The sequence below is a fragment of the Centroberyx gerrardi genome, chromosome 23, assembly GCF_048128805.1.
Source record: "Centroberyx gerrardi isolate f3 chromosome 23, fCenGer3.hap1.cur.20231027, whole genome shotgun sequence".
Classification (NCBI taxonomy): domain Eukaryota; kingdom Metazoa; phylum Chordata; class Actinopteri; order Beryciformes; family Berycidae; genus Centroberyx; species Centroberyx gerrardi.
Window position 1 is genome coordinate 7,274,521 of NC_136019.1, and position 25,958 is coordinate 7,300,478.

Genomic DNA, 25,958 nt, shown 5'->3' on the forward strand with positions numbered 1-25,958 from the left:
AACATCTAAATATATGGATTATTTTTGCAGTCTTTTAAATACAATGATAGAGGTACTTCTGTTCAGGTTAAAGTGATGTATACATTGCTTCTCCCTCTCCCTCACACTCACACACACACACACACACACACACACACACAGAGGGTGGGAGCATCACCTGCAAGACCAAGAATGAAAAACAGGACAGATTCGAAACATTATTTATTCACAAATTCGTTAATACGTTAACATCTCTGGACATATGGGATTATAGGATTCAAGATTATTGATAGTGATTGATAGTTTTTTTTAAATACAATATGATAAAGGTACTTCTGTTCAGGTTAAAATAATGTAGGTAGATATAGTACAATATTACCTACACGCGAACACACACACACACACACACACACACACACACACACACACACACACACACACACACACACACACACACACATTCATACACCACCTGGTAAGACCAAGGATGTCTCCAATGTTTGGTGATAGAAAATGTAACAGGGAACACAGTGGATTGTGCAAAAAGTTAAAATGTAAACAAAGAAATGTGCACAGAATATTCAATATAATCACCAACCTGCAGTGTCATTCACTTCCATCCATCCATTCATAACATTATGGTAGCCAATACATATTTTTGTACAATAATTAATACTATCGGGGGGGGGGGGGGGGGGGGGACATGTCCAATTTTGCCATTTCTCTTTTTCTTATTTGAATTTAAATTTTACATGACCACTAAAGTGTGGACACTCTTTTATGACAGTTGGGCCCTACAAACCTGTTAAAAACAACAACACTGTACTAGTGTAATACATTGATATTAAGGAAAAAATGATCATCATTAAGGATAAAATTTGCATTCTTTTCTTCATTTCCCAAACTTGTTAGGAGATATGCGTATTCCCTACTGTCCAACACCAGCGATATTAATTACATTAAAAGTAAATTACACCAGGCATAATGTGACATCCATTTCAATTTGATATGGAACATAGTCATGTTTCCTCATTACAGAAAAGAGGAATATATTCAAAAGTTGTGAAAACTGGTAATGTCCCTATGAGATGACCTGATTAGAAAGCAGAACATAGTTGCTATTTAAAGAGTAGCTAAACCACAAATCCAAATCTGTGGTGAAGCCTGACACCTAATGATGAAAAGGGTACTGAACTGGCCATCTGCTATTGGCTGGTCTTTGTGCCAGGTGATGTCACCTTCCATACCTTCCTGGAGTACAACAGATGGTGACATCACCTGTAGCCTACATTTCACCACTAGATGTCAGGCTTCACCACAGATTTAGGTGGGGTTTAGTTACTCTTTAAGTACATGCACAGACCTGATGGTACACTAACTGGACTGGAGACTATAGCATGCAGCATATGGACATTTTTGGCATGCTGCGAACGATTTCAACAATCTACATTCAAATCTTACTGAAAGAGACACAATCACTTTTCTGTTTGCACAATTTCTATCTCATGTTGCATAACATTGCAGTAGGTTCTCAACTACTAATTTCTGGTTTGACTATGCTGATGTCTGATCAGTCAAACCCAAAAAACAGCATAACATCCTGCCATTTTCAGTACAATGATGCTGGAAAGATTTTGCCTCATAAACCATTTTAATTTCAGTATAGTACTGATCAGCAGGCACTGAACACCTCTTCTAAAGGGCCCATGAACTCTGTTTAAGAAACAGTTCCCCAGTTTAACCAGGAGAGGGGGATGGTGATCCACAAGGAATCACCATGGCCAATGTTGCATCGTGGGGGATGTAGTTCACAAGTTGCCATTCGCATCTTGCAGCTCCTCTCTGATGGCATTGAGCTCCACTAGCCCGTCGTTGAGCACATTGGCCACCTCCTTTATCTGAGCCACCACCTCTTTCTTGCAGCCTTTCCTCAGCTCGCGGGAGTCCTTGATGAAGTACTTGTCCATGCCTTTGAAGAGTCCTTGGACCGAGGCCACGGTCCTGTCTGTGACCTCCGACGCTCGCAGCACAGGCCCGTCGACTAAGCTGATCATCTGGACGGCCCTGCGGACCTCCCAGTCCTCGGAGTAGTGCTGGGTGCCGCCCCGGAGGAAAGGATGGCCTCGGAGTCTGTACAAGCCCTGATCGACGAAGTTAAGGATCTTCCCGATGTCCAGCAGATGAATCTCGTAGTCCTGCAGTACCGTCTCCACCTAGGGAAGGAGAGAGGGAAAGGCAGACAGAGGGAACACAAAATCAATAGGGAATCAATAACGCAAATGTTGAATTAAGCCATCCATGACCACAAATCTACATTTCCAGATCCTTGTACATTTTCCGCCCACTGGAACAAACTACCAGACATACAGACAGTGGACAACAAGGATGTCTCTCAATTTGCGCTCTTGAGCATTATTGTGTCCTCCATGACACATTCAACGTAATATTTAACGTCCGAAGTACCATTCCAAAACAACACAACACGAGGACGGAGGACGGGTACAGATCCTAGGAGTTTACTTGACAGCCAAGGATGCATCGCATGGTGACTTGGCCAACAAGCACAAATGGGAAGCCCCAGGATTCATTGAAAGAACGGCGTATCATGTCTAAACGTTGCTATAGTCTACAGTACAGAGCCAGTTGAAACAGCTGGGAATATGAACATGTACGTCTTAACTGATCGCATAAGTTCTCTGTTCTCACTTTCTTGAGAAGTTTGTTCTCTCCAAGACAACTTGGGAGGAACATTCTCCACAATACAACATTCTCCACAAATAGCCTACACAAGTATCGACTTGGCGTTCTTAGATTTTGATAATCACCTTATGTGTATGTAAACCAAGACGATACCAATCTAAAACTAAATTCTTCATCATAATCCCAGTGGATGTCCAATTTGAAGCAATTAAAATCGTAACACATGATGCAACAAAATCAAACTAGAAAATAACATTTACAGGCATTCTTAAAACGGCAGTCAACATTAAAGTACCCATTTGTTGTTTTGAAAATGTAACTTACCTTCTTCCGGTCATGCATATTGTTAACATTATCAGAGATGGTCGCTGAGGCCGAAGCAATTCCGCCAGCCGTGGCCACACCCACACCAACGGCGGTAACTACGAGAGAGACGCCAAAGGTGAAGGGCGCCAAAGCGAGGCCGGCGATGGCCGTCACACCGCCCACAGCCGTGGTGGTGCCGCCGGTGATGCTGGCGATCTTGGCCTTCTGGTGGAAGTTACTGATGTCATCGGCGATGGCGTGAAGCATGATGACGTACTGCCAGAGGACCTCGGCGCGCTCGGTGAAGACCTTGTTGAAGACACGCAGGCCGCGATGAACCTTCTCCGCCAAGATGGTGAATGACCTGAGATTTATTCAGGGGAGAGAGGCAATGTTATGTAGCAAGGAAGCAGTTCTTTACAGCGTGAGCACATTCAAAATACTGACCAGGTTGTTAATACAAACGGCTAAACAATGAAATGGAAGAAAGATACTCACTTACTGATTTGACAATAGAAAGGCCATTCCATCAAGGGAACCGATGTCTTTTTAGATTTTCAAAATGATACATCAAAAGTGGTATATGATCCATTTTAACCCATCTTTTCACCAAGCACCAACTGCTATCTGGCAGGTCCATTGTAACAGACAGTTTCCATGAATTGAAACTATATTACATAAATATTACTTTTGTATGGGTGTGTTTTATTTCTAATCATGTGGTTTCTTCAGTCTATCTTGTTTTTTCAGTAACAAGATAAGATAGGGTAATGGCCCATAATGATGTTGATTTTTGAGCAAAGTGGTGCCATTGTAACAGCCTTATTATAATTTCCATAACCCAAACATAATAAACATAACAAAACTGCTGATGTCCCTGCTGGTAATAAGCCGCCAACGAGGCAATTATCAATTTCATTTTTTCATTTCAAAATTTTAGAAAACGGTTAGGTTTAGGGAAGAAAAGCTATTCAAATCTTGACTGCTGTTGCTTTAGACAATGATTTAAATAGGCAGCATAATCTTGGACAAGCAACCCTAACTCACAATTTCATATATATACACATGCCATCATCCCAAGAATGGGGTGAAGGGGGGGTTGATGTGGCTGGCCTTGACGTGTGGCCTGTCCTGACAAAGCCGACCCAAATAGTGTCTTAGTGGTTTACCCAAAATTCAATGAGTGAAAGGTGGTGAGTTGAGGTCAAACCGTAGCTGAATAAACATCCATCTAGTTTGTGGGTATCTTTTTTTTATCCATTTCAATGCCCATGAAGTATGGCAATTAGAATAAATAGAGCTAATTGAGGAGTTCTTATCAAGTAGCAGTTAATATTAAAATGACATTATTTTGTCGAGATGAACAGACATACTTGGCCTCATCCTCTTTTATGGCCTTGTCTTCATCGTCTGAAGGCACCTCATCCCATTCTGAAATACAATCAAGTTAAAGAAGAAATTCAGGTGTTGTGTGTTTCTATGCTCAGTTTCTGTTGCTTGTGTCTGAATGCATTTAAATGAAAGTTTGTGTGTGTGTGTGTGTGTATCCCACACATGACTCACGTTCCACGGTGTTCCACCATTCCATCAAACTGTCAGTGTCCTGTGACACAAGACAATAATGTTGATGCGTCACACCGGTACACCGCACCGTACTTTAACACATGATTCCTTTTCATATGCAGTGAATGCCACAGTGGTGAAGCAGAATAGAATTTTTGCATAGCCAACTTTAAGAGAAACTGACCCCCTCCTCTTCGCCCTCCTCCAAACCAGCTGCAAGACGCTCATCCATCTGAGCAGCCATCCACTCTGCCTGAGAGAGAGAGGGAGGGAGAGAGAGAGAGAGAGGGAGAGAGAGAGAGAGAGAGATGTTATGCCATTATCTAAGAAACACATCAACTCTGTAAACTCTTCTTTAAGTTTGCTTTTTTTGTAATCATCACTGTTATTGTTGTTACTGTCAGAAATATTCTATGTGATGAATCTATATATTTAATATGCAGTTTATTTCATTTTATTTTACTTTATTTCGATCTCATTTATGTTTGAATCTATGCTTTGGCAACATGTGCACATGTACGTCATGCCAATAAAGCTCCTTGAATTGAGAGAGAGAGAGAGAGAGAGAGAGAGACAGAGTTGACAAAGAGGGATATGACCAAAACAACAACTCATTGCTACACACCTTATTATATTCACAATCCGATCACCATCTGAAATCATTTTAACCACGGCCTTTGTAGGTACTAAGCCTTCTCTATGGTCTAGTTGCTTTCCCAAGAGCTACCATCTATCCTATGTAGCTGAACCGGTCCAGTCACATGTCTAAGGAATGAGTCCCATAAGGGAACAGACAGAGAGGAAGATAACCAAGCCTGACCCATTCCACAGACGAGAGTGGAAAACAACAACATTGCATAATAGTTTCTCACTTGTGAGCTGGAATCAATATTGTGCACCTTATGTGAATAATGCCAGAATTATACTTCATGATGCCTTTTTTTCCCACAAGAGCCTTTCAAACGAAAATACTTCCCTATTTACACAATAGGAGCTGAGTCTCATCTTGTAGAGATTTCCTTAAAGTAATACAATGACGCTTTGGCAAATAAGCTTCTTGATGTCACCATTGTACAACAAGAAAATGTGTTGCAGTTTCATATCCGTGTCCAGTATGTTTTTTTTTATTTTTTTTTTTGCTGTGTTGCATGGAAGAGCTTTGGTAAAAAAGGAACAGGTGGCTTAATATTATTTTAAAAGCTTTAACATATAAACAAAATTAAATACGGGCAGAGCTATAATCATTCTTGTAGCACAATAATCTGATGAAAGAGCTTACTTGCCATAAAGTGAGTCTGGTCCTTTAAACAGTAAATGTCTCACAGGCTAATACAAAATATGTTATCAGATCAAAAACACAGTCAGTTGAAAAAACAGTTTGTTAGCGCATGCCAAAGTATCATGATGGTTTGGGTGGAGGAAGTAAAGCTGTGGGTTAGGTAAATAATTGGGTCATTTATTTGGGACATTTATGCAATCAACTTTGGCACTGATTTATTAGGAGGCGTATGCATTTTGTACTGTACAGCATGGGTCACTTTTGGCTCTTGAGCCGCAGGTGGAAAAGGTATTACTGGAGATTATGTATCTAACCTTTAAAGAAACACAATTTCAATAATCATCGCTGCCAAGTTCATGCTTACGTTTGGGCTAAGTAGGTCATAGTATTTTGTACATAGAAAAAGTGTGGACTTACCTCCGCTGCCTCTGACCGGTAGTAGTCACTAGACGTGGCTCCTGGTGGATCGTCGTACTCCAGAGCCATAGCTTTGCTCTGGAGAGAGAGAGAGAGAGAGAGAGAGAGAGAGAGAGAGAGAGAGAGAGAGAGAGAGAGAGAGAGAGAGAGAGAGAGAGAGAGAGAGAGAGAGAGAGAGAGAGAGAAGGAAGATTAACATGAGAGCAAAATCATAATGACTTTAATTGCCAAGTACAATACAAGTACAGGAATTTGTCAGGCTCATCACTGGATGCGTCCTGGTGTGATCAGATGATAAAAGTTGCATGGAAAATGTACCTGTAGCCACACACTTACTTACCTTAGCTTTTTGCTTTTTGAAGCCTTTGAGTTTCGACGGCTTCTTCTGTTGAACAGACACATGTTTGAGACTCGCATATTAAATTACCCAATAAGGAAGCAGAAAAGTGGATCTCAGAACGACATAAATACCGGTTTGCAGTATTCCATCTCATCTTGTTCGTCTTTATACATCTCTCCAGGACTGAACAAATCTGTTCCCTTCTGAGGAATATCATCCTCAGCAAACACACCCTGCCAAAAAACAGAAATAGAGCTGATACTGGAGAAAAAAATGAAATAACTTTGGAAATAGTTGGACTTTACAATAATGTCCCGATGCTTATGTTATGCATCAAGCCAAAATTCAGACATACATCGGATGCCTGTTGAGGTGAGTGGTGGTTCAGTCTGGTCTGCGAGCGCTCGTGCAAGATGGGATCCTGGGTCGTCTTAGATTTGCGACGAATGGGAAGAGCCCCTTTATGTTTGGAGTTTTTCTGATGGAAGAAACCAAAATGTTTGTATGAGTTGGGTAAAGCTGGATAAAGACCTGAAGAACACATTAAGCCCGCATATGCTGTGAGGGGAATAAAATCAGATTACTTGATAAACGACTAAAACGATGAATCGATTATCAGAATTATAATCGATTCATTTTCTGTCGATCGACTCGATTAATCCACCAGTCGTCCCATTTGTTTTTTCTATTGTATCACTGTACAATATTGTGTTTTAGATTAACAAAGTGATAATTCTTCTACTAATGCTACTACTGCTGCTGCTCTTACTGCTACTATACTACTGATATTACAAAGTAGACACAAATACCGGTTTGCAGTCCTCCATCCCATTTTGTTCTTCATCCTCCATCTCTCCTGCTGAGATGCTGCTTTTCTGAAGGCTGATGTCATCAAGCATGTCATCCTACACCAAAGAAATACAGACAGATAAATCTCTGAAAAACCCAAACTGAGCAAAACCATTTCCTCCATTCCTTCATTTCCCATTGCTTTGCAACCAAACACTTCACTGAAACATAAATTCACCTTAGATTTTCGACGACCCACATGTAGCAGTTTGATCTTTGTTGGCTTCTTCTATCAATAGAGGGGGAAAAAACACTTTCCATCAGGTGAAATCAGGTAACAAAATATACCGTGAAAAATTGATTGGGGATTAAAAGAAAAGAAAGTTACAGGTCTGCAGTCCTGCATTCTATGGTGATCTTCATCTCCAGTTACTCCTACAGACAGCTGGTCCACTCCTTTTTGTAAGTATTCATCATCCATGAAAGCAGCCTAGGCAACATATTCAAAACAAGGATTTAACTAATAGGCAAATCAAGAATGTCGACATGGTAGGTCTGACAGGTAGACCTGCAGCAAAAACACTGTGGCACAGAGTGACATATCCACCATTTGAAGAACTGGACACCTAATCTTACAAAATGATTGCTAAAAAAAACAAAACAAAAAAACCATATGAATATAATTTCTTTGGTAATTTAAGACCCTTGCTTTTTTGAAATATCGACTATCTTTATCAGGTATCCATTCATCCCATGATGACAGTATTAGGTCGCAAAAGTGGTACCTTGCCAGTCGACTGAGGAGTGTAGCCCTTGGCCCCCTCTACATCCTCAAAAGCATCATCCTAAGAGTGAAATAAGTATTCAAACTCTGGAAAAAAAGTTCATTCGGAGCGACAAAATAACTGTATCAGAGATGGAGTCAATTCACTTTCTAATCAGTTGATTAGGGAAGTGGATTTTCGTCAAAATTCAAAAACTTGTATAATAACAACTTGTCATATGCTACAAATTAACACCAACAAACTACAGCACCCACTGGAACTGATCTTGGACTGGTCGCGAACGAAAATTACCCCTAGATCTACAAAAAAAAATCCACAGGAAACTATGTTCAACCTATTAACCAAATTAGAGAGAATGAAAGAATAGTCATCCTTTGGGTTGGAGTTTCAAATTATGTTGAGTTGATTGAACTGAAGGTAGACTGACTCAAACCCTGGACTACAACATCCCATTACCTGGGACTTCTTGCGAGGAGTATAGCCGTGTGCTCCATGAACTTCATCCTGAGGTTTCTCCTGAAAAAAAAAATACACTCTAACTACAGTGTATAGACATATTCTGTGCAAGTACAATACACACACACACAAGTTACTGCTGATATGAAATATGCTGGCTGTATACCTTGGAGCCTCTGCGAGGTGTATGCCCATGTGCCCCCTTCAGGTCCTCATCGGTCTGTAGGAGAGAACAGTTTTAATGTCGCACACATTCATCAAGGTTATCTCCATAATACACTGTACAGCGAAGGAGTCGTCCCCTTTACCTTCTCCACACTGATAGCAAATCCTCTCTGAGGCACAAACTTGATTTTCACCATCTTTCTTCTCTTCTGGAGAGAGAAAAGATTAGATTGCCCAAATAAATACATGCCAGAATACTCACATATCTGCTCTCTGAATGTTCAAAGGTCTACTGAATTCAGAGCCCCACTCGAAACATTTAAATAAATTGTACAGGTTGGAAAGATTGTTGAAGAGTAACAGTGTGCTTCAACCACTTTAAGCTGCAAGGTGAGAAATGTGGCCATGCTAAGATGAAATACATCAATCATGTTTAAAATCCTGACATTAATGTGCATATGGCTAATTAACATCAAAGTATAACAAAAAGCATACAAATCCATGGCTGCCTGCGTCTTCGTGCCTGGCTTCCTCCCCCTCTCCCTCCTCCTCTTCGGAGCTGTCATCCAATACTGTGCCCTGTTGGAAACCAAATGCTGCATCAAGCTACCAGGAAAGTTCAACTGTTTTTAACTGTATTATCAAAGTTGGAATAATTTGATTATGAGATCACATCTCATTTCATTTAGTAATCAGTGTGTGCTATGTACAAATCATGATACAGTTTACCTGTTTTCTCTGAGAAAAGACAACGCCAGAGACCTCTTTGAAACACCTTTCCCCTTATCCTCTTGCACTTTGCAAACTATCTTATTAACTAACTTATTTTACCTCTGACCATCGACGGATGCTGGAGCTTTTCTTGTGGACCTTCTGCTTATGGATATCATCATCCTATCGTGGCATTAGAGAGAAAAAGTCACTATCATCATACTGATGACAAATACACCAGCTTTAAATATATTCAATTTCCTTGACTTTTCGCACATTTGGGTGTTCCACTAAGGAATTTCAAAATGCATTTATTTGGGATTTTTTTTGTCCGAGAGCTGCACTTCTCTATTCTATCAAACTGGAATGAAAACTCATGTGAAGATGTACAATTTGAAAAATGCAATATGAAAAAGTATTGTTTCATTTTATCCACCTTTTTTTTTCCCAAAGTCTGTTAAACGGCCCAAGGTGAAAGCTAGATCGAGGATCAAACTACCATTGCAGTTTTAGACAATATCAGGTTTCAATATGAGGTTTCAAGGAAAACCTAAATCCCTATCCTTCCACAAAAACACAGACAGTTGACCTACCTTTAATCCTTGAGGTAAATGTCCATTCATGTGCTTCATCTCAACGACAGAAGAAGTAGTGGAAGCTCTTCGAAGCAGCTGGGTGACTTTGGTCTTCAGGGGTTTCTTCTGATGAAAAAAAAAGAGGACATTAAAACACCACCATTGGTTTACCACTGTTCATAAAGATGGAGATGACATGGTAAAGATATAATAGTAAGAAACATACTGCTTTGTAGTCCATGCCATTCTGCTCTTCATCTTCATTATCTCCTGCAGAGAAAAGGTGTGTGTCTGGAAATCCATCCTGGAAAACACCACAGTGTTAACAACAGGCCAACATATAGTTTTCACTCTCATCCATTTTTAAAGGTGCCAAGTGTAGCATTTTTAACATCAGTATATCTATATACAGTATTAGGCTTGGCCCGATATTCAATATTATCGAGTATCGCGATATTTCGTGAGTATCACGATATTCCTGCGATTTTTCTGGAAATGGCAGGAATGAGCAAATAACACCAAATGGCTGTTGTTTCCTCCAATGCTTGAATAGCATGATCAAATTTCTAGGCTAATAATTATTATTATTAACAGCCTAGAAATTGGATGTCATTTCAATGTAATTGGAAGAAATAAAATATAATACTCCCCCCAAAAAAACACAAGAAAAAAAGCGGTTGTGTTGTTTGTTTATGCTAATTATACTAATATCTCAAAATTAATGTGGTAATTATTTAGTGATATTAAAATGTTACATGGAGCACCTTTAAGACAATATACATCAGCACTCACCTTCAAACTCCTAGGAAGTGTTCTGCTGCCACCTGCGTCCTTTGAGTCATGTTTCTCCTGAAAATTAATTATAAAAATGTCATTAAAAACCTTAAAGACTTATAAGGGCTAAATATGTATTTTTAATACTTTCATGCTATGCTACACGTGAACAGATGTGCAGGTGGAGGGAAATTTTGGCATGCATGTGTTTGATAAAAACTTTATAACACATGCATGCTAACTTGGACAGCTTACACTTGATTACAGACACCCTCATTTTTACCTTTGATCCTCGACGTAGTGTCCCACTCTTCCCGTCCTTCGGGTCATCCGGAAATTTATCCTACAAAGTGTAAATTATTAACAATATTAAGGACAAACACATGAACACACAACCAAAGGAGTGGATCCGTTACTTTGCATGATATGATTTACCTTGGACCCTCTTCTGGAAAGTAGGGAGACTCTGAACTTCCTTTCCTTTTTCTGTAAAAGTGTTTGTATGTTAAGCTATACTCTTGAAAATATATTGAACAAGAATTATTAAACAGTGAACACAGACTGAGGGTGTACCTTGCCATAAATCCCAGAGCCATCTTGATCCTCTCCACTTCCTCCATCAGAGTCCCCCTTTATCTAAGAGAAAGCAGTGTATGTATAGTTTTAACTCCTTTTTATATATATATATATATATATATATATATATATATATATATATATATATATATATATATATATATATATACATATACATACATATATATATATATATATATATATATATATATATATATATATATATATATATATATATATATATATAACACTAAGACAAACTAAGGAACTGAAACTCTTACCTTCAAGGATTCCCGCCGCAGTCTAAATTTACCAGACTTGAGAAGAAAAAAAGAAACCAAAAAAAAACAACAATTAAATATAATTGCCATTCATTAGCTGAGCTCTATGGGGGGTGACCGCAAAATGTCTACCACAGAAAATTACAGTTGCATAGAGGACAATGCTGAAAATACTAAATGGTGTGCAAACATATTAGAGTAAATGTCAAGGAAGGATGTAAATGAAGTTTTGAAGAGCTTTTCTTACTGGTTTAAAGTCAGGGTCAAGCTGAGGACTGTCCTCAGGCCAGTCCTCCACACACCTTTCCTGTTTGGGGATAAAAGTGAAAGTAACACAAACCATTATATAGACAGATTTCCTAAATAGTTTCTCATGATAATCTAATGTGCAGTATGTATATTTTCTCTCTCTCTCCTTATGGCAGCGTTTTGTTCTTAATCTTATTTTGCTTGCAGCGGAAATTTCAAATATATTCTCATTATTTTTATATCCTTAAAACAGACCTGTCCAATAAGCAGAATGTCCTCGAAGACAGCATAGTTCTCAGCTTCATCTGGTTTATTATCCTGTAAAACAATACAAATATTCAAGACATGCCTATGGAAATATTTTCACTCCTACTTATGCCTTATCCATAGTGTATCTGCATCCCTTAACAGCTACACACACCGTCCATGCTTGACCTTTCACTGTCGATTATTGAATTAGCTGATGTCATGAAAACAGTACAAACAATACGAATCTGTGTTATTTGGGGCAAGATACAGGAAAGTGTTGTCATGCATGCTAATTAGGGCAGCTAATTAGGTCACAAATAAACTGCATTCTCACCCGAACAGTCGGCCTGCTGCGAGGAACTGGTTTTGGGAGCGGTTTGGGGGCTGGTTTGGGAGGAGTTTTTGGGGATGTTAGTTCAGGCTCAATCTAAAGACAGTGGAAGCAACACAGACAAAGAAAATAATTAACAGCACGCTAGGTGCAGAAGGATAGAAATTAGTGAATAAGAAAAGTAGGTCATAATAACATTATGCTTAAATTAGTTCTGGCATAATGTTTGCAGTGAATTTACAGGGTTTGCTGGCCTGGGTGGGTTTACTGGCTTCAGTGGGTTTGCTGGCCTGGGTGGGTTTGCCGGCTTGGTTGGGTTTGCTGGATTCAGTGGGTTTTCTGGCCTGGGTGTGTTTGCTGGCTTCGGTGGGTTTGTTGGCCTGGGTGGTCTAGTTCGAGGTAGAGGCCTTGGAGGACGTTTAAAGGTCTTCACCTGCAAGTTTGATTATAATAGAAGCTATAGCCAAAGTGCATGTCATATAAACAGTGTGTGTCTTACATCTAAAATAACTTTCCCAGCAGATGCATCCTACAGTAGGATGCAGCTGCCTCCACGAAAACAATGGTACACTTCAAAGCACTGGCTTTCAATGTGTCCAAAGACACTCGTTACTTACATGTGTCAGATCAGTTGGCGTTTGGCTAGGTGACGAGGCCAAAGTCCTGGACTGGCTGAAGGGGGTTGGCTGGAGAATGTCATGCTTGGATCCATGAGGAGTGGTCAAGACAATCTCATGTGTGGAGTTTGGGTGGACAGCTGGATGAGAAGGTGTTGCCTTGAAGAGATCTGGAGACTTATCAACCGAGGAGGAGGACAGTATGTCCAACGTCATTTCTGGTGGACTGTTGAAGGAAGGTGTAGAGTATGTGGTCTTAGAGGCTGTATTGCTGGGGGTTGTCTTAAAAATATCATTGCTGCTGGCAGTGGGGGAGGGCTCATAACTGTCTTGGGTCTTTGAGGGGAGAGGTTGAAAGATGTCCGGAGTCCAACTTGACAAGTCTTGGAAAGGGTCATATTGTTTAGATGGAGTAGTACCAAAGGGGTCAAACACATTGGGACTGTTTTGGAATGGGTCATTTGTAATTAGGCTTGGGAATGGGTCATCTGTTTTTGTGAATGAAGGTGAAAATATATCCAGTTTTTCCTTAGAAGATGTGTCAAAAAGGTCCTTTTCCTCAGCGAAGGGATCTTGAAAGACATCGTTTTCCTTGGCCTGGAAGAGTTCCCCTCTTTTAGCTGGAACAGCTTGAAACAAATCCACTTCCTTGGTCGAGGGAGTGTGGAATGGGTCCACTTCCTTAAAATGTGGCGATTGGAACAGATCCTCTTCCTTGTTTGAAGGAGATCTGAATGGGTCCAGAACATTACTGGGAGAAGTATCAAAGAGGTTCACTTCCTCAGTGGATGAAGCAAGTAAATCCTCTTTCGTAGCAGTCTGGAAGAGGTCCTCTCCTTTGGCTTTGAGCAGGTCAGTGGTATCTGACTGCAAGGTTATGAAGGGGTTCTGTGGTTGAGGGGGAGTTGCCTTAAATAGATCTGGCGAGTTCAGGGTTACATCGTGAAAAAGACTACCGTTGGCAGGCGTGTTTTGGGGCAAAGTTGACGTTCGGAAGAGGTCTTGCGTATGGCTGTGGGTCAGGGTTTGGAATAGGTCCCTTTGGGGTTCAGGTGATCTGGCTCTGTCGTTTTCAAAAGTCTGAATTTCAGGTGTAAGATCCAGAGGTGAACTCTGAAATTCAGGTGGAGGAGCAAAGATGGCAGCGAAGCTCGGTTCTTCTGAAGTTTTCCCCTCCACATCCTCCATGTTAGGACTCCTACTGCTGGACTCCTGATGGAAAAACATATGGACATTAAGAAAGCATTCAAGACAACTGATAACAATTAAAGTAATATTATGATTTGGTAAAAATAAATCTTTCATACGTACTATAAAATGTGCATAAAAAGGGTTCCCTCTGGCCACACCTCCATTGACCCCATTCTGATAAACAGAGAAAGGGAAATGAGACAGAAGAGGAAGAGGTGTAAGATTTCACTGATGACAGATTCCTCATAGCGAGTCTCTTTAACAGGCATCTGAAAACATACCTGAGGGCTTGGATGGAATGGATCCCATTCCGCATTCTGAAAGCATGAGAGAGTGACACAACAGAAATTTTACTTGCCGACTGATCCATGAGAGGTGTCAGTGCATACGAAAGGAACCATATGAGCAGTGTCCGAAATTAACTTTCCACCAGTGACTGGTAAACTTTAAAAAATACCTGCCAATAATTTTTACCTATCGAAATGCATTTTTCATGGAAATATGTTTAAGTTTGAAGAAGTTCAGATGCCACCTCTTTGTGTAGGATTTGTGTTTGATACAATGCCGTTGTTGCTTTGATTGGCTCACAGTCGGAAAGAGTGTACGGTGGTCAGCAGGGACAAAATTTGAGAACAAAGCAAAGACTCTATATAACCGAAGCATTCAGATGTTATCGTTTCAAAAGGTTACTGGCCAGTGTGGTGGGTGAAACTTGTTGTTTTTCCTACCAAAAGACAAATTTTGCCTGAATTTTGAATTGTGGACCCTGTACATGAGAACACACACACACACACCTGATGTGTAATGGAATGGGCTTCAGTGCCACCATTGATCTCCGCTGCAACCCTTTCCTACATTGCTATAATGAACAGCTTATTTATAGAATAGTCAAAACAAACCCCAGTCATACACAAAACGCACTCCACTATCATACCTACAACCAAATAATGAAGATCTCACGATAACGGTTACTATGACTACGGTGCACAAAACATAGCAAGGGAATGGGTGGCGATTTTACCTGGGTAGCAGCAGGGAGGAGATGGTTATCCTTCCTCTTCAACCCATTCTGAGGATAGAGAAAAAAAGAAAACAGATCAGTCAAGAGGAAAGATGAGAGATTTGCTTTGTTGAAATGCGAACAGCCAGTACAACCACAGTGCAGTGAACGCTGAACTACTATCTTATCTAAACTGTCACTTAAAAATGATCCACTTTGGGTGTGTAGGATTATGTTTGTATGTCCTTCTGTGTATGTGTACATATCTGAATGCGTTCAGAAGCATTTGTTTTCTTGTACATGAATGTGTGCGTCCATGTATATTTGGGCTTGTGCAGGTTTTGTATACACTTAGCGCTATATGATATATAAATATATGGCATAGTACTACAATGTAGCACTACACTATACTATACTTTCTCCATCACTATTATTTCCTTTATTGTGTTCGGTTTCATTTGTTTTTTTGTTTTCTTCCACTCCACGTATCTTGTCTGTTTTCAGTTTGTACAACATAAAATCCTCAATAAAATGTCATAAAAAATAAAAATAAAAATAAAAATATCCATTCCATTTCAGGTTACTTTTGCATGCTTTGCAGATGTTAAAGAACAGTTCATCCTCACCTGTCCCAGGTGTAGCTGGTGGTCGTCTGGCACATCTGCAGTGGCAGCAGAGAGATCACTAAGCACCTCGCCATCCTGTAGACAACGTGACAAAATGAAAGACAAAATAAATACTCAGGGATGAGCGGAATGTGGGAAATCATGCTTTGCGCTTCACGCAGGTATTGCGGTAACAACATGCATTTCAAACCTGACTTCAATACACTATCAAAGTCCATGCGTCACTTGTCAGAAATGTAAACAAACATTTGAAAACACTCTTGACTGCTGGAGAGACACTTTGAACATCCTTTTAGCGACTTCACAACTGCTGGTTTTCTGTCCGATGTGATCAAAACAATAAGAATTTATGTTTCTTCTGTCTTTCACAATCAAACACACATCCCAACACGTCAGCAATGGCAGCGTCTCCAAAATGAGTTTGGAAATATGCGAGTGATGTAATGCCTTTCATCGCATATCCCCAACCCACGACCTGCATCCGAGTGTGTACAGAGTTGAAAGTTGCTGTTATCAGTGGTCTCTAACCTGCTTGTTTTGAGAATCGTTCATAGATGATCCACTGGAGTCAGAGGCTGACGGAACAAGAGTCTGAGAGAGAGAGAGAGAGAGAGAGAGAGAGAGAGAGAGAGAGAGAGAGAGAATACATTTTGTATTGTATTTTAAGAAGAGACATAATTAGATAGAACTCCCTTGCTTAGACTAGGTGAATGTAAGTGTGTGTGTGTGTGTGTGTGTGTGACAGAGAGAGTGGGTGTGTGTTTGAGTGAGGAAGTAGGTCTGTGAATGAATCTGCTCACCCTGTATTGATTATGGAAAGGACTTTGGGAAACTCTCTTCAGCATTCCTTGTAGCTTCACAATACTCTGTAAAGACACACAAAAAATGATCAGTTGCCTTTGCTGCCAAATTTCCCACGTTCTCATCAGTCACTCGAACACGAGAAAGCTTTGCTGGCCTAACAAACGATTCAGGTTGTTTAGCACGTAAAGAGAGGATTTTGGGGGAGATAGAGGTGAGAATTAGCAATAATCATATGCAATTGCCCTTTTAGGGATTAATAAAGTTGTCTTGAATCTTGAATAATAATTTTTACCAATTTCACTGCTGATTCATCTAAAATTATGTCACTGACTGACTAGTTTAGCAATAAAAAATATGCAAAAACAAACAGAACTGACAGTTTTTGGTGTGTATGCCAAAAAACATGCAACCCCACAAACGTTAAGTAATTTTAGTAACTTTATTTAATGGCAGCCCATTTTATTCCTATTGACAAGCCATGGAAAGTTTGTAATCTGTGAAGTCCTCTGAGACATGCTTGTGATAAAGGGCTATATAAATAAACAAACTTGAACTTAATAAATAAATTATGTAAGTACAGAGAATGAGGTATATACTGTATATATATATATATCATTTATTTGTGTCCATTTGATTTTTCCACATGAATATAATTATTTAAATATATATATCTGATGCTGTATTATCCTATTTGAGATACTGGCAGACAATGACCCCCGTAGCAGTAAGAGAATACTTCATAGAAAAGCAATAACATTAAGTCAAAATGGATATGGTAATGTGACTATGGAGGAAGCTCTGTACTGTACTTGTGCAAAACAGCTGTCAGAGCATGACAGTGCACAAGACATTCACAATAGCTGAAATAATGAGCTTTGGACTTGGCTGAACAGTTTGTCCGCCTTGAAAAAAAAAAAAAATGCTAACACACACTGAGCCATAGGTGCAGGGAAGAAAAGTCAAACTATGCAGACTATTCAAGAACACACCCTGAAGTGTTTTTGTGATTCAAATTTTAGGGTAAAATGTGTGACGAAAGAGACGCAGGTTGCTTGCTACCTAATTAGAAATTAATTTCCATTTAATTACTCACCGGTCGCCTTTCCCCTGAAGAAGCATCTTTCGGTCCAGCCTGCCCATCATGACCGTCCTCATTCTCCTGATACACAGATATCAGCAAATAGAAAAACAGTAGAACTCAGTGGTGCTTTGGAATCGAACACTTGGTACATTTTTAAAGCTACTGCTCTCTCCCCATTAAACATTTATTTACAGCATGGAAATTAATGAACATCAATTAGGCTACGCACGTGTCTGTTCGGCACTCAACCTGCAAAAAAAAAAAAAGATAATAATTTCCAAGACTTACCACAGTTGTATCTCCCTTCATGATCAATCCAATAAAGCTGTTTTAATGCTCGATTATTGCATTAGACGATCCAATTTCCACAGGGAGATGTATAGATGTATTCAGTGGAAGACCAAGTTTATTTGGCTTTGAGAGCGCGTCTGTAGTCGAGATGATTGACAGGATTCACGATCGGTAACTCTCTCGCCCAGCTTGACTCACCTGTGTCAAGACAGCCACCATCGGTAACTAAACTTCCGGTCAGGTTTTTCAAAATAAAATCCCGTCTTGGCGAACATACTGGTCTTGTTCTGGTCATCTCTGGCTGGCTTGGGATAGATGAACAATGTGGCACTGCTGTGATTATAACCCCGCCGTGTAGAACATTAACCTCAATATATTATTCTCATAATTAATTTTGATAGTAGAAAAATGAGATCATCCAGGTGAAAAGTGGTTTATTTCACATGTGTCTTCTCTGAGTGTCCGGGGTACGATTTGGCCCGAAATGTGCAGGACTTTACCCTGCATTCAAGTGGGGGTGGATTTACAGTCTGAACGAGTTTCCGACCAGGCAGTGCCACCTGAACACCTTATTGTGTCAGATGACCAAGTCGGAGATATCGGGATTGGAGATGCAGCACGAATTGTCACTTCTGTTGTGTGTGCTGAGAAAGGCCGCTGGCCATATCCAAAACATGACATTAATGTGGGAAAATAGAGCGAATATATGTAGTGTCTGGGAAGCTTACCAATTTGCAATTTGTGATAAGATGGGTGTTTTTTTTAAATAATTAGGCTAATGCCCAGTGTAGCTATAGCCTATCTTTTTTAAAGCTATATTGATTCCATTATTTTGATACAATGTTATTGTCAAAATCGTATAACTTCCGGTCTTATTCTGGCAATACTGGCTTGACACAACATCCCCCCCCACACACACACACACCCCCCCTTCTCTCTCCCTCTCTCTCTCTCTCTCTCTCTCTCTCAAACACACACACACACACACCCTCCCTCCCTTTCCCTCGGTTGCCTTCATCTCAATGCAAACCGACCGGTTGCCCTCGCCCAGCTGAACCGGGCGGTGTGGTCCGGGCTGCTGTGACGTGCTGGTAGGCGCTCTGGAAACTCTGCACAATGGCCCAATTATCAGCCTACACTTCATACATAGGCTACTACATACCAGCCTCTGAATGTGGTCGGTATTAATTAACACTTAAAATGAAAGCAGACTGAAAAACAGGCAGCTGGGTCAAAGTGGGTAAACTGTGATCTCCAGTTGTTGATTATTATAAGGTAAATAACCACCATCTAGTATTTTGCAATTATACTGTTTGTTAGGCCTGTGTACTGAAATAAGCAAATTATCTCAAAGCAACTCCTCAAATGTAATTAAATTGCAGCAAATGGGACTGAATGTTATATTTCATCACACTCTCCAGGACCAAAATCAATTTTCTAGGTGGCTAAATTTGGCCTGTGAGCTGCAGGTAATAACTGAGTGACCGGTGGAATCACTGGCTCTATATTCAGCGTCAACATCCATACCATCAGCTAGGCCCAGTTTTTCAACAGGTATCTTAATTTCAGTAATCACATTGTAATCAGTAATCAGAAATCTGAAAATTGGGTTTAAATGAGATTCTGATAATCCAGATTGGCATTTGGTAACCCAAGCCTACCTTTTATCGCGTTTAAATGTTGTTTAAAATCTCTAATAATCTTAATCCCACTGGAAGGGAGGATTCAGGGTGGATTTAGAGACATTAATGGCGTTATATATAACCAGGAAATTGTGATGCAACTGGTTAGAATGTGGGGAAAATACAGCCTATACATCTTGAATATAGATTAGAATGAACAAAATCTTTAAAACAAAGTCTCATGCCAAGTGCTGGACCAGCTGGACAGTCAATGAGACATGCTCTTCTTGTGAACCTAAACAGTTTGCAGAGAAGTGGGAAGTTTTGTTTTGAATTATTTTGCCATTCAAGGAGACTTTTATTTGTTCTATCTAATCCTATTTTTTTTAATCTTTAAGTTGTTATGCATTGTATATTTGTGCAGCTAAGTGAATAAAAGTACCAAACAAACTCTCTTTTACTCTTTTTCACCTAGCTCACTCAGGTTTTTTGGCCTAAAAACATGTTGTAACGTTATTTGTCCAACAGATGGCAGGATAGTGGCCCATTTAAAGACTGCAAATCTTGTGGCATCTGGGTCAGAATTACACTATATGATATTTTTGGGGAAAAGCAAATCAGCAAGATGAGTCTGATCCTGGATTTTAAAAAAAAAAACAGTATCGAAAATCTATATCATTTCAAGGTGATCGAAAATAGATCAACATTTTGAGCTTATAATGCTTTATTTTTACGTATTATATATAAATTAGTACATTATTACACATTATGAAAGACTTTCAACAGGCCTTTGCTTGGGATAAAAATAATTGAATGTGGAGAAAATAAAGGGAAGCTCACTTTAGGAAAATTGTGTTTGGAATGTACAGAGCAAAACAGTCCAGTTAGGCCTAGAATTATCCTAAAGTCATTCACATTCCAATCTACACTCATGAATGGTCACTTGGTTTAGAATGTTTGATAATGTCATGGAAGTCAGTGCTGATTTAGTGCATAAGACTCAGAAAGCTGATGTGTTACCATGGCAACAGCGTCATTTGGACGAACATTCCAGTGGCAGTTTTGATGAACATTCTAACTTTCCCGAAAATTCTATAGAAGCCATGTTAGGAGATTACCGTGTCCTTTCTTTCCATTCTAGTCCTGTGGTTTTCCTACAGGGAACAGTAAAGTATCACATTAGAAGCCACAGGTCTATTTGCTTCATATAGACATATAGTTTGTTCGGATGCTTTTCAACTGCAGAAATGTAACCGGTCACTTATAACTAGGGATGTAGTGGAAGGAAGTTGCTCATGAATTCCTTTGTGCTATTGTAGTCCGCTTTCCCACATGATTAGCATTTCGTTAGCAAAGATTGAGTGATGCTAGTGGATGTATTGTAACCCATGGAACAAAATGTATGTCTCATCGGTATCAACTCAAAACAGTCCTTATTTTTGGCATTTTTTAAAAGCCTATAGGGATTTTGGAGGACACACCAAATGGAAATGCTAATCTATGGCATACAAAATTACTTAAAATGATGACTCCTGCAGAGCCTCTATAAATAAGGATGAGGTCTTCCACGGGAAAAACAACACAAATTAATGTTTTTCTTAAAATATAATTGATTTTTTTAATATTAGTGGTTGTTTGCCTTATGATGATCACCAACTCCAGGTCATAGTTTACCAACCTTTCTATTTACCACTACATTTACTGGTTGTAACCTATGTCTCATTGACTGGATGAAAGTTCTAGGACTTGTTAGGTATACAGTTTTTTTTTATTATCCAAATATAGGCTCATCACTGAAATGTCTTAAATTCGTTATAAGACCACTGGAGCTACTTCTCATGCAATTTATGGAAAATAAACTTTTGGAATTTAAATCCTTTATTAACAGGAATCGTGAAGTTTTTGAATTGTGCCACAATCTGGCTGCATAAAATGAAACTTTAGTAAAGCTTTATTTCGTGTAAAGTTAATTTCCAAATCATTATAAAAGTACCATTATCTATCTGAAAGCATGTGATTTGCAAGAAAACAAAAGTAAAACTACTTGGGAACACGCATGAATGCATGGGAATGTTTTGGCTGGGATCGTAAACAATGATGTTGAGATATGACTTTTGTCAAAGGGCCTTTTTCACGTCGGTATCTTGGGCATCAGTTGCACTCGCTGTACCTTTGCGCTAAAATCCCCAGAGATCTAGGCTATTTGGAAGTCATATTATAAAAAAATCACATCAGGGGAGCATTCAGACCATTGTCTACATCTAATAATTTATCACACTGACCATATAATGATATAATGCCAGTTATCAATATACAGTCGATTTGGCGGCAAATCATGAGATGTTGGGACTTTGTTATATCTTGAGTTTAGTGAAATGACACTGCTGCTGGGCATTGTTTTACAATAAGAACAAACAAAGTTTTTGCCTCAGCTGTTGAAGAATGGGTTAGAAGGACAATACTGACCAGTTTGGAAAGTTGGGGTTGAGAAATTGAATGAGAAATGCTGAGAGAAACACTCTCTCAACAATTGCTGTTGATCTGCCCTTGAGCAAGACATGTACCCCCCAACTTCTTCAGTGGAGATGTTCACTAGCCAACAGCTGTATGAATGTGAAGGAAGGTGTTCACCTTCACCTGCATGTTCACCTTTCTAAAATATTATAACCAGCATCCAAATAATGAATGCACAGCCTTATGTATTGACGAAAGAGTATTCCAACTGAAATAACCCTAACCCAAGTGCCAATATGTTTAAAATCTATTTTTTAATGAGCACTGAATCTATCATAATACTACTTATCAATCAGGTGTCTTTGCAAGCATTTACTGTAGGATGTAATTTAGATGTGAACTGAATGAAAAGAATAATGAGAACCAAAAACTCTCATCTCAGTGAGTGATTTATTGTAAATAACACGGTTACAAGAAGTTCGAAATGTAAATCGAAAGGATAGATGGAAATTCCCTGGGGGTGGTGCCAGTGTGTGGTATAAATATAAGACATCAAATTGGCATGATCACCTCAGATGCCCTACAGACAGACCTGGCTATTCATCTTTTTCATCTTTTTATGAAGTGAGTATGAGGCTAACACCACATTCAGTAAATTGATAATTAAAACAGTTAAGCTAAATAATACAGTGGAGAATTATCACACGTGTTTTGCTGCATTGCGTACTTTTGAATATTTTGATTGTTGGAGTGATAAGATAATTGAAAGGCCAAACTAAAAAAATCACCTGAATAATCTGCTAATTATAAATTACTGGGTCAATCCACAAAAGTGTCCTGCAAGTGTGGGCAACATTTGAATGAGAAATTCATATGCAGTAGTGTTTTATTTTTATATTGTAGAAATATTTACAATATTGAATTATGCTGTTTAAAAATGATGCAATATTTTAAACAAAACAACCTCACAGACTCAGTTTTTCATAGCATCGCATATGTATCAGATTAGAGTATCCCAACTAAAATGCAAGTGCTAATATGCTTAAAATGTATTTTGGAAAAAAAATTACTTTGCACTGGATCTATTGTAATACTGCTTATCAATCAAATGTATTTACAAGCATTTACTCTAGCAAGTAATTTAGATGGTTATATGAACTGAATGAACAAAATAATGATAACCAAAAACTCTGTCATCTAGTGAGGTCAACTCCCTGATGGTCTACTGTAGGCTAAATAACACGTCTACAAGGAGTCCAAGACAAATCGAAAGGATAAAAGGAAATTCCCCAGGGTGGTGCCATGCATGACTGGCATGAAAAGGCACAACCAAAGCCAGTTGGCATCAAAGGTCACCTCAGCTGACCTGATCTCATCGTTTTCATCTATTTCTTTTAAGTGAGTATGAGGCTACTAGCAACACTCATTCAGTGAATTCATAATTAAAACAGTTAAGCTAAATAATACAATGTAAAATTAATGGCTGCATACTTTTGAATACTTTGATTGTTAGAGTGTGTAGTGTAGAAAATACAACCTGAATAATCTGCTAAAGATAAATTACATCTGAGTGAGCCATTTATATACAGTGATGTTTTATTTTATTTTGATATTGAATAAGTAAACACATTAACATTGTATTATTTACAATATTGGATTACGCTGTTTAGAAATGATGCAGCATAAAAAATAAAAACAAAAAACCTCACAGAGTACATTTTTCATGTTTTCCAGTTGTGACCAGATTTGACCGTTTTCGCACAACATGGCTGACAGTGACACAGATCTCCAAGTCCAAGAAATGATAAACAGGCTTAAAACTTTACTCCGTGCTATTGATGTGGTTACTCTTGACAATAATGAAGTGCTTCTTCTCAACAAGCTTAAAGGACTGGTTACAAATGTCAAATGGAAACCAACAGATGTCGTTGAGTTGTTCAATGCCCTTCTAAAGCGATTTGAATCAACATCAACAAATGAACAAACAGATCTCCACTCATGGATGATGAAAATGTTGCACTCAATAGAAATTAATTATATTACTCCCAGTTTGAATTTTGAAGAAGGAAAAACGGTTATGGAGCTGGTCTGTGACAGGACCATAACAGATGAAAACCTCCTGACACTTTTAGGCCATGATACAGAAAAGGAACTGGATGACATTCTTGAGGAAATCCGGCAACAAGAGTTAAATCAAATTGATGAAACACTTTTAAATGAGGTGAAAGAAATTGTATCATCAGTTGCTAAAGATCTTGATTCACCCAATGGTGGATCAAAGCTGCAAGGGTTGAAAAAACAGTTGCTGCAGCTCTGTAGGGCAGTGAAAAAAACAAAATCCTTTAGACCACGATTGACACAGATGGTGAGCTGGTGTCTTATGGCTCTTTCCAAATCAGGCTGGTTAATTCAGGTTGCCACCGGAGAGGGAAAGTCATGTATTGTGGCAATGTTTGCAGCATTTCGAGCTATGAGGGGAGAGAAAGTGGACATCATGTCCAGTTCACCAGTTCTGGCAGAAAGAGATTTGAATGACTGGCGGAAATTTTATACAGATCTGAAAATCAGTGTAGACTGCAACACAGACAAATTTGAAGAGAAAGCTTTAAAAAAATGTTATGAGTGTAAGGTTGTTTACGGTACAGCTGAAAAGTTTGCTGGAGACTGGCTAACACAACAGTTCCACAGGAAGGACATACTTGGGCAAAGAAAATTCCAATGTGCAATTGTAGATGAAGTGGACTCCTTGATGCTGGATAAGGGTCTTCACATGGTCTATATAAGTAGTGATATGCCTGTTTTGCAACATCTCAATCCACTCTTGGCATTGATATGGGCCACTGTTAATCAGTACAGTAAGATTTGTGCAGAGACAACAGTGGGACCAAAATACCCCTTCCATCATGTTGTGTTTGAGAACATAATCACAGGTGAAGATGTTGATGAGTTCACCATCCTTCAGATGGCTGAGGACACAGGTACACTTGCAAAAGGTTCAGTCCAGGACATTAGAAACAATCCAAGCCTTTTAACTGAAAAAATTGCGAGTGTTACCACAAACCAGTTGGCAGAGTTCTTCAAGACAGTAGAGATGAAATTCCCATCTTGCCACTTTGCCCTGCATTGCAGAAATAACGATAGGACGGTGGAAGAACTGAACGAAAGACCACAAGAAGACAGAAGTGAAAGACGCCGAGTGCCATTGCTCTTTGTTAATGGAGGCTTCTGCCGTTATATGTATTCTGAGGAAGAGAGTGTGCTGACTGCTGCAGAAGAGGAAATAAAACGAGTCCTGAGCTTTACACCATGTGAACTGAACCAAGACACAAATATCTGCTGTGTCCCCGGCTTCCTCACAGATCTGGTGAATTCCAAACTAAAGGTTTGGATACAAAATGCATTCAGAGCACAAACAATGACAATGGGCCATGAATATATCATCGAGGGACATGGAGTAGTGCCTGTGGACTACAGTTGCACAGGTGTTGTTCAAAACAACATGACATGGTCAGATGGACTACAGCAGTTCCTTGAAATGAAACATCAGACCAAGCTGAGTGACATGACAGTCATCACAAACTATATGTCCAATGCTGGTTTGCTTCAAAAATATGGGGATCAGATATATGGAATCTCTGGGACTCTTGGCCAACAATCAGAGACAGACACCTTGCAGAAACTCTATACAGGTATCAAGACCTGTCAGATACCTGTATTCAAACGCAGAAAGTTGTTTGAGGTTGAGGG

At 39.3% G+C, this 25,958-nt stretch overlaps 1 protein-coding gene across 4 annotated transcripts; it reads right to left on the minus strand.

The window, feature by feature from the left end:
- Window positions 1-323: 323 nt before the first annotated feature.
- On the minus strand, window positions 324-18,249 carry LOC139920829 (uncharacterized). Of its 4 annotated transcripts, none has more exons than XM_071910908.2 (38): window positions 18,133-18,249; window positions 17,857-17,922; window positions 16,760-16,825; window positions 16,488-16,550; window positions 15,960-16,034; window positions 15,355-15,402; window positions 14,615-14,650; window positions 14,454-14,507; window positions 13,143-14,354; window positions 12,767-12,958; window positions 12,529-12,621; window positions 12,201-12,263; window positions 11,944-12,003; window positions 11,697-11,732; window positions 11,413-11,475; window positions 11,275-11,325; window positions 11,123-11,182; window positions 10,858-10,914; window positions 10,292-10,369; window positions 10,084-10,188; window positions 9,611-9,673; window positions 9,275-9,358; window positions 8,923-8,988; window positions 8,781-8,834; window positions 8,615-8,674; window positions 8,159-8,218; window positions 7,762-7,863; window positions 7,612-7,662; window positions 7,394-7,489; window positions 6,940-7,062; window positions 6,716-6,817; window positions 6,585-6,629; window positions 6,245-6,322; window positions 4,733-4,801; window positions 4,549-4,588; window positions 4,359-4,416; window positions 3,004-3,349; window positions 324-2,192 (listed from the first exon to the last, which is right to left on the minus strand). In XM_071910908.2, the coding sequence occupies exons 1-38, from the start codon at window positions 18,151-18,153 to the stop codon at window positions 1,788-1,790; spliced, it is 4,401 nt and encodes a 1,466-aa protein (XP_071767009.2). In that variant the 5' UTR covers window positions 18,154-18,249; the 3' UTR covers window positions 324-1,787. The 4 variants fall into 4 exon arrangements, with proteins under 4 accessions (XP_071767009.2, XP_078147682.1, XP_071767007.2 ...); XM_078291556.1 differs by having other exon boundaries at window positions 8,615-8,671; window positions 10,084-10,191; XM_071910906.2 differs by having other exon boundaries at window positions 10,084-10,191.
- Between the last annotated feature and the right edge of the window lie 7,709 nt (window positions 18,250-25,958).

Bases quoted from the DNA above. Each gene is read 5' to 3' on its own strand.
- LOC139920829 (XM_071910906.2), bottom strand. From the start codon at position 18,153: ATGAAGGGAGATACAACTGTG. The intron at 12,264-12,528 runs GTGAGAATGCAG...ATTGTTTTACAG, and splicing joins GCAGCAGGCCGACTGTTCGG to GATAATAAACCAGATGAAGC. The intron at 2,193-3,003 runs GTAAGTTACATT...CTCCTTCCCTAG, and splicing joins ATATGCATGACCGGAAGAAG to GTGGAGACGGTACTGCAGGA.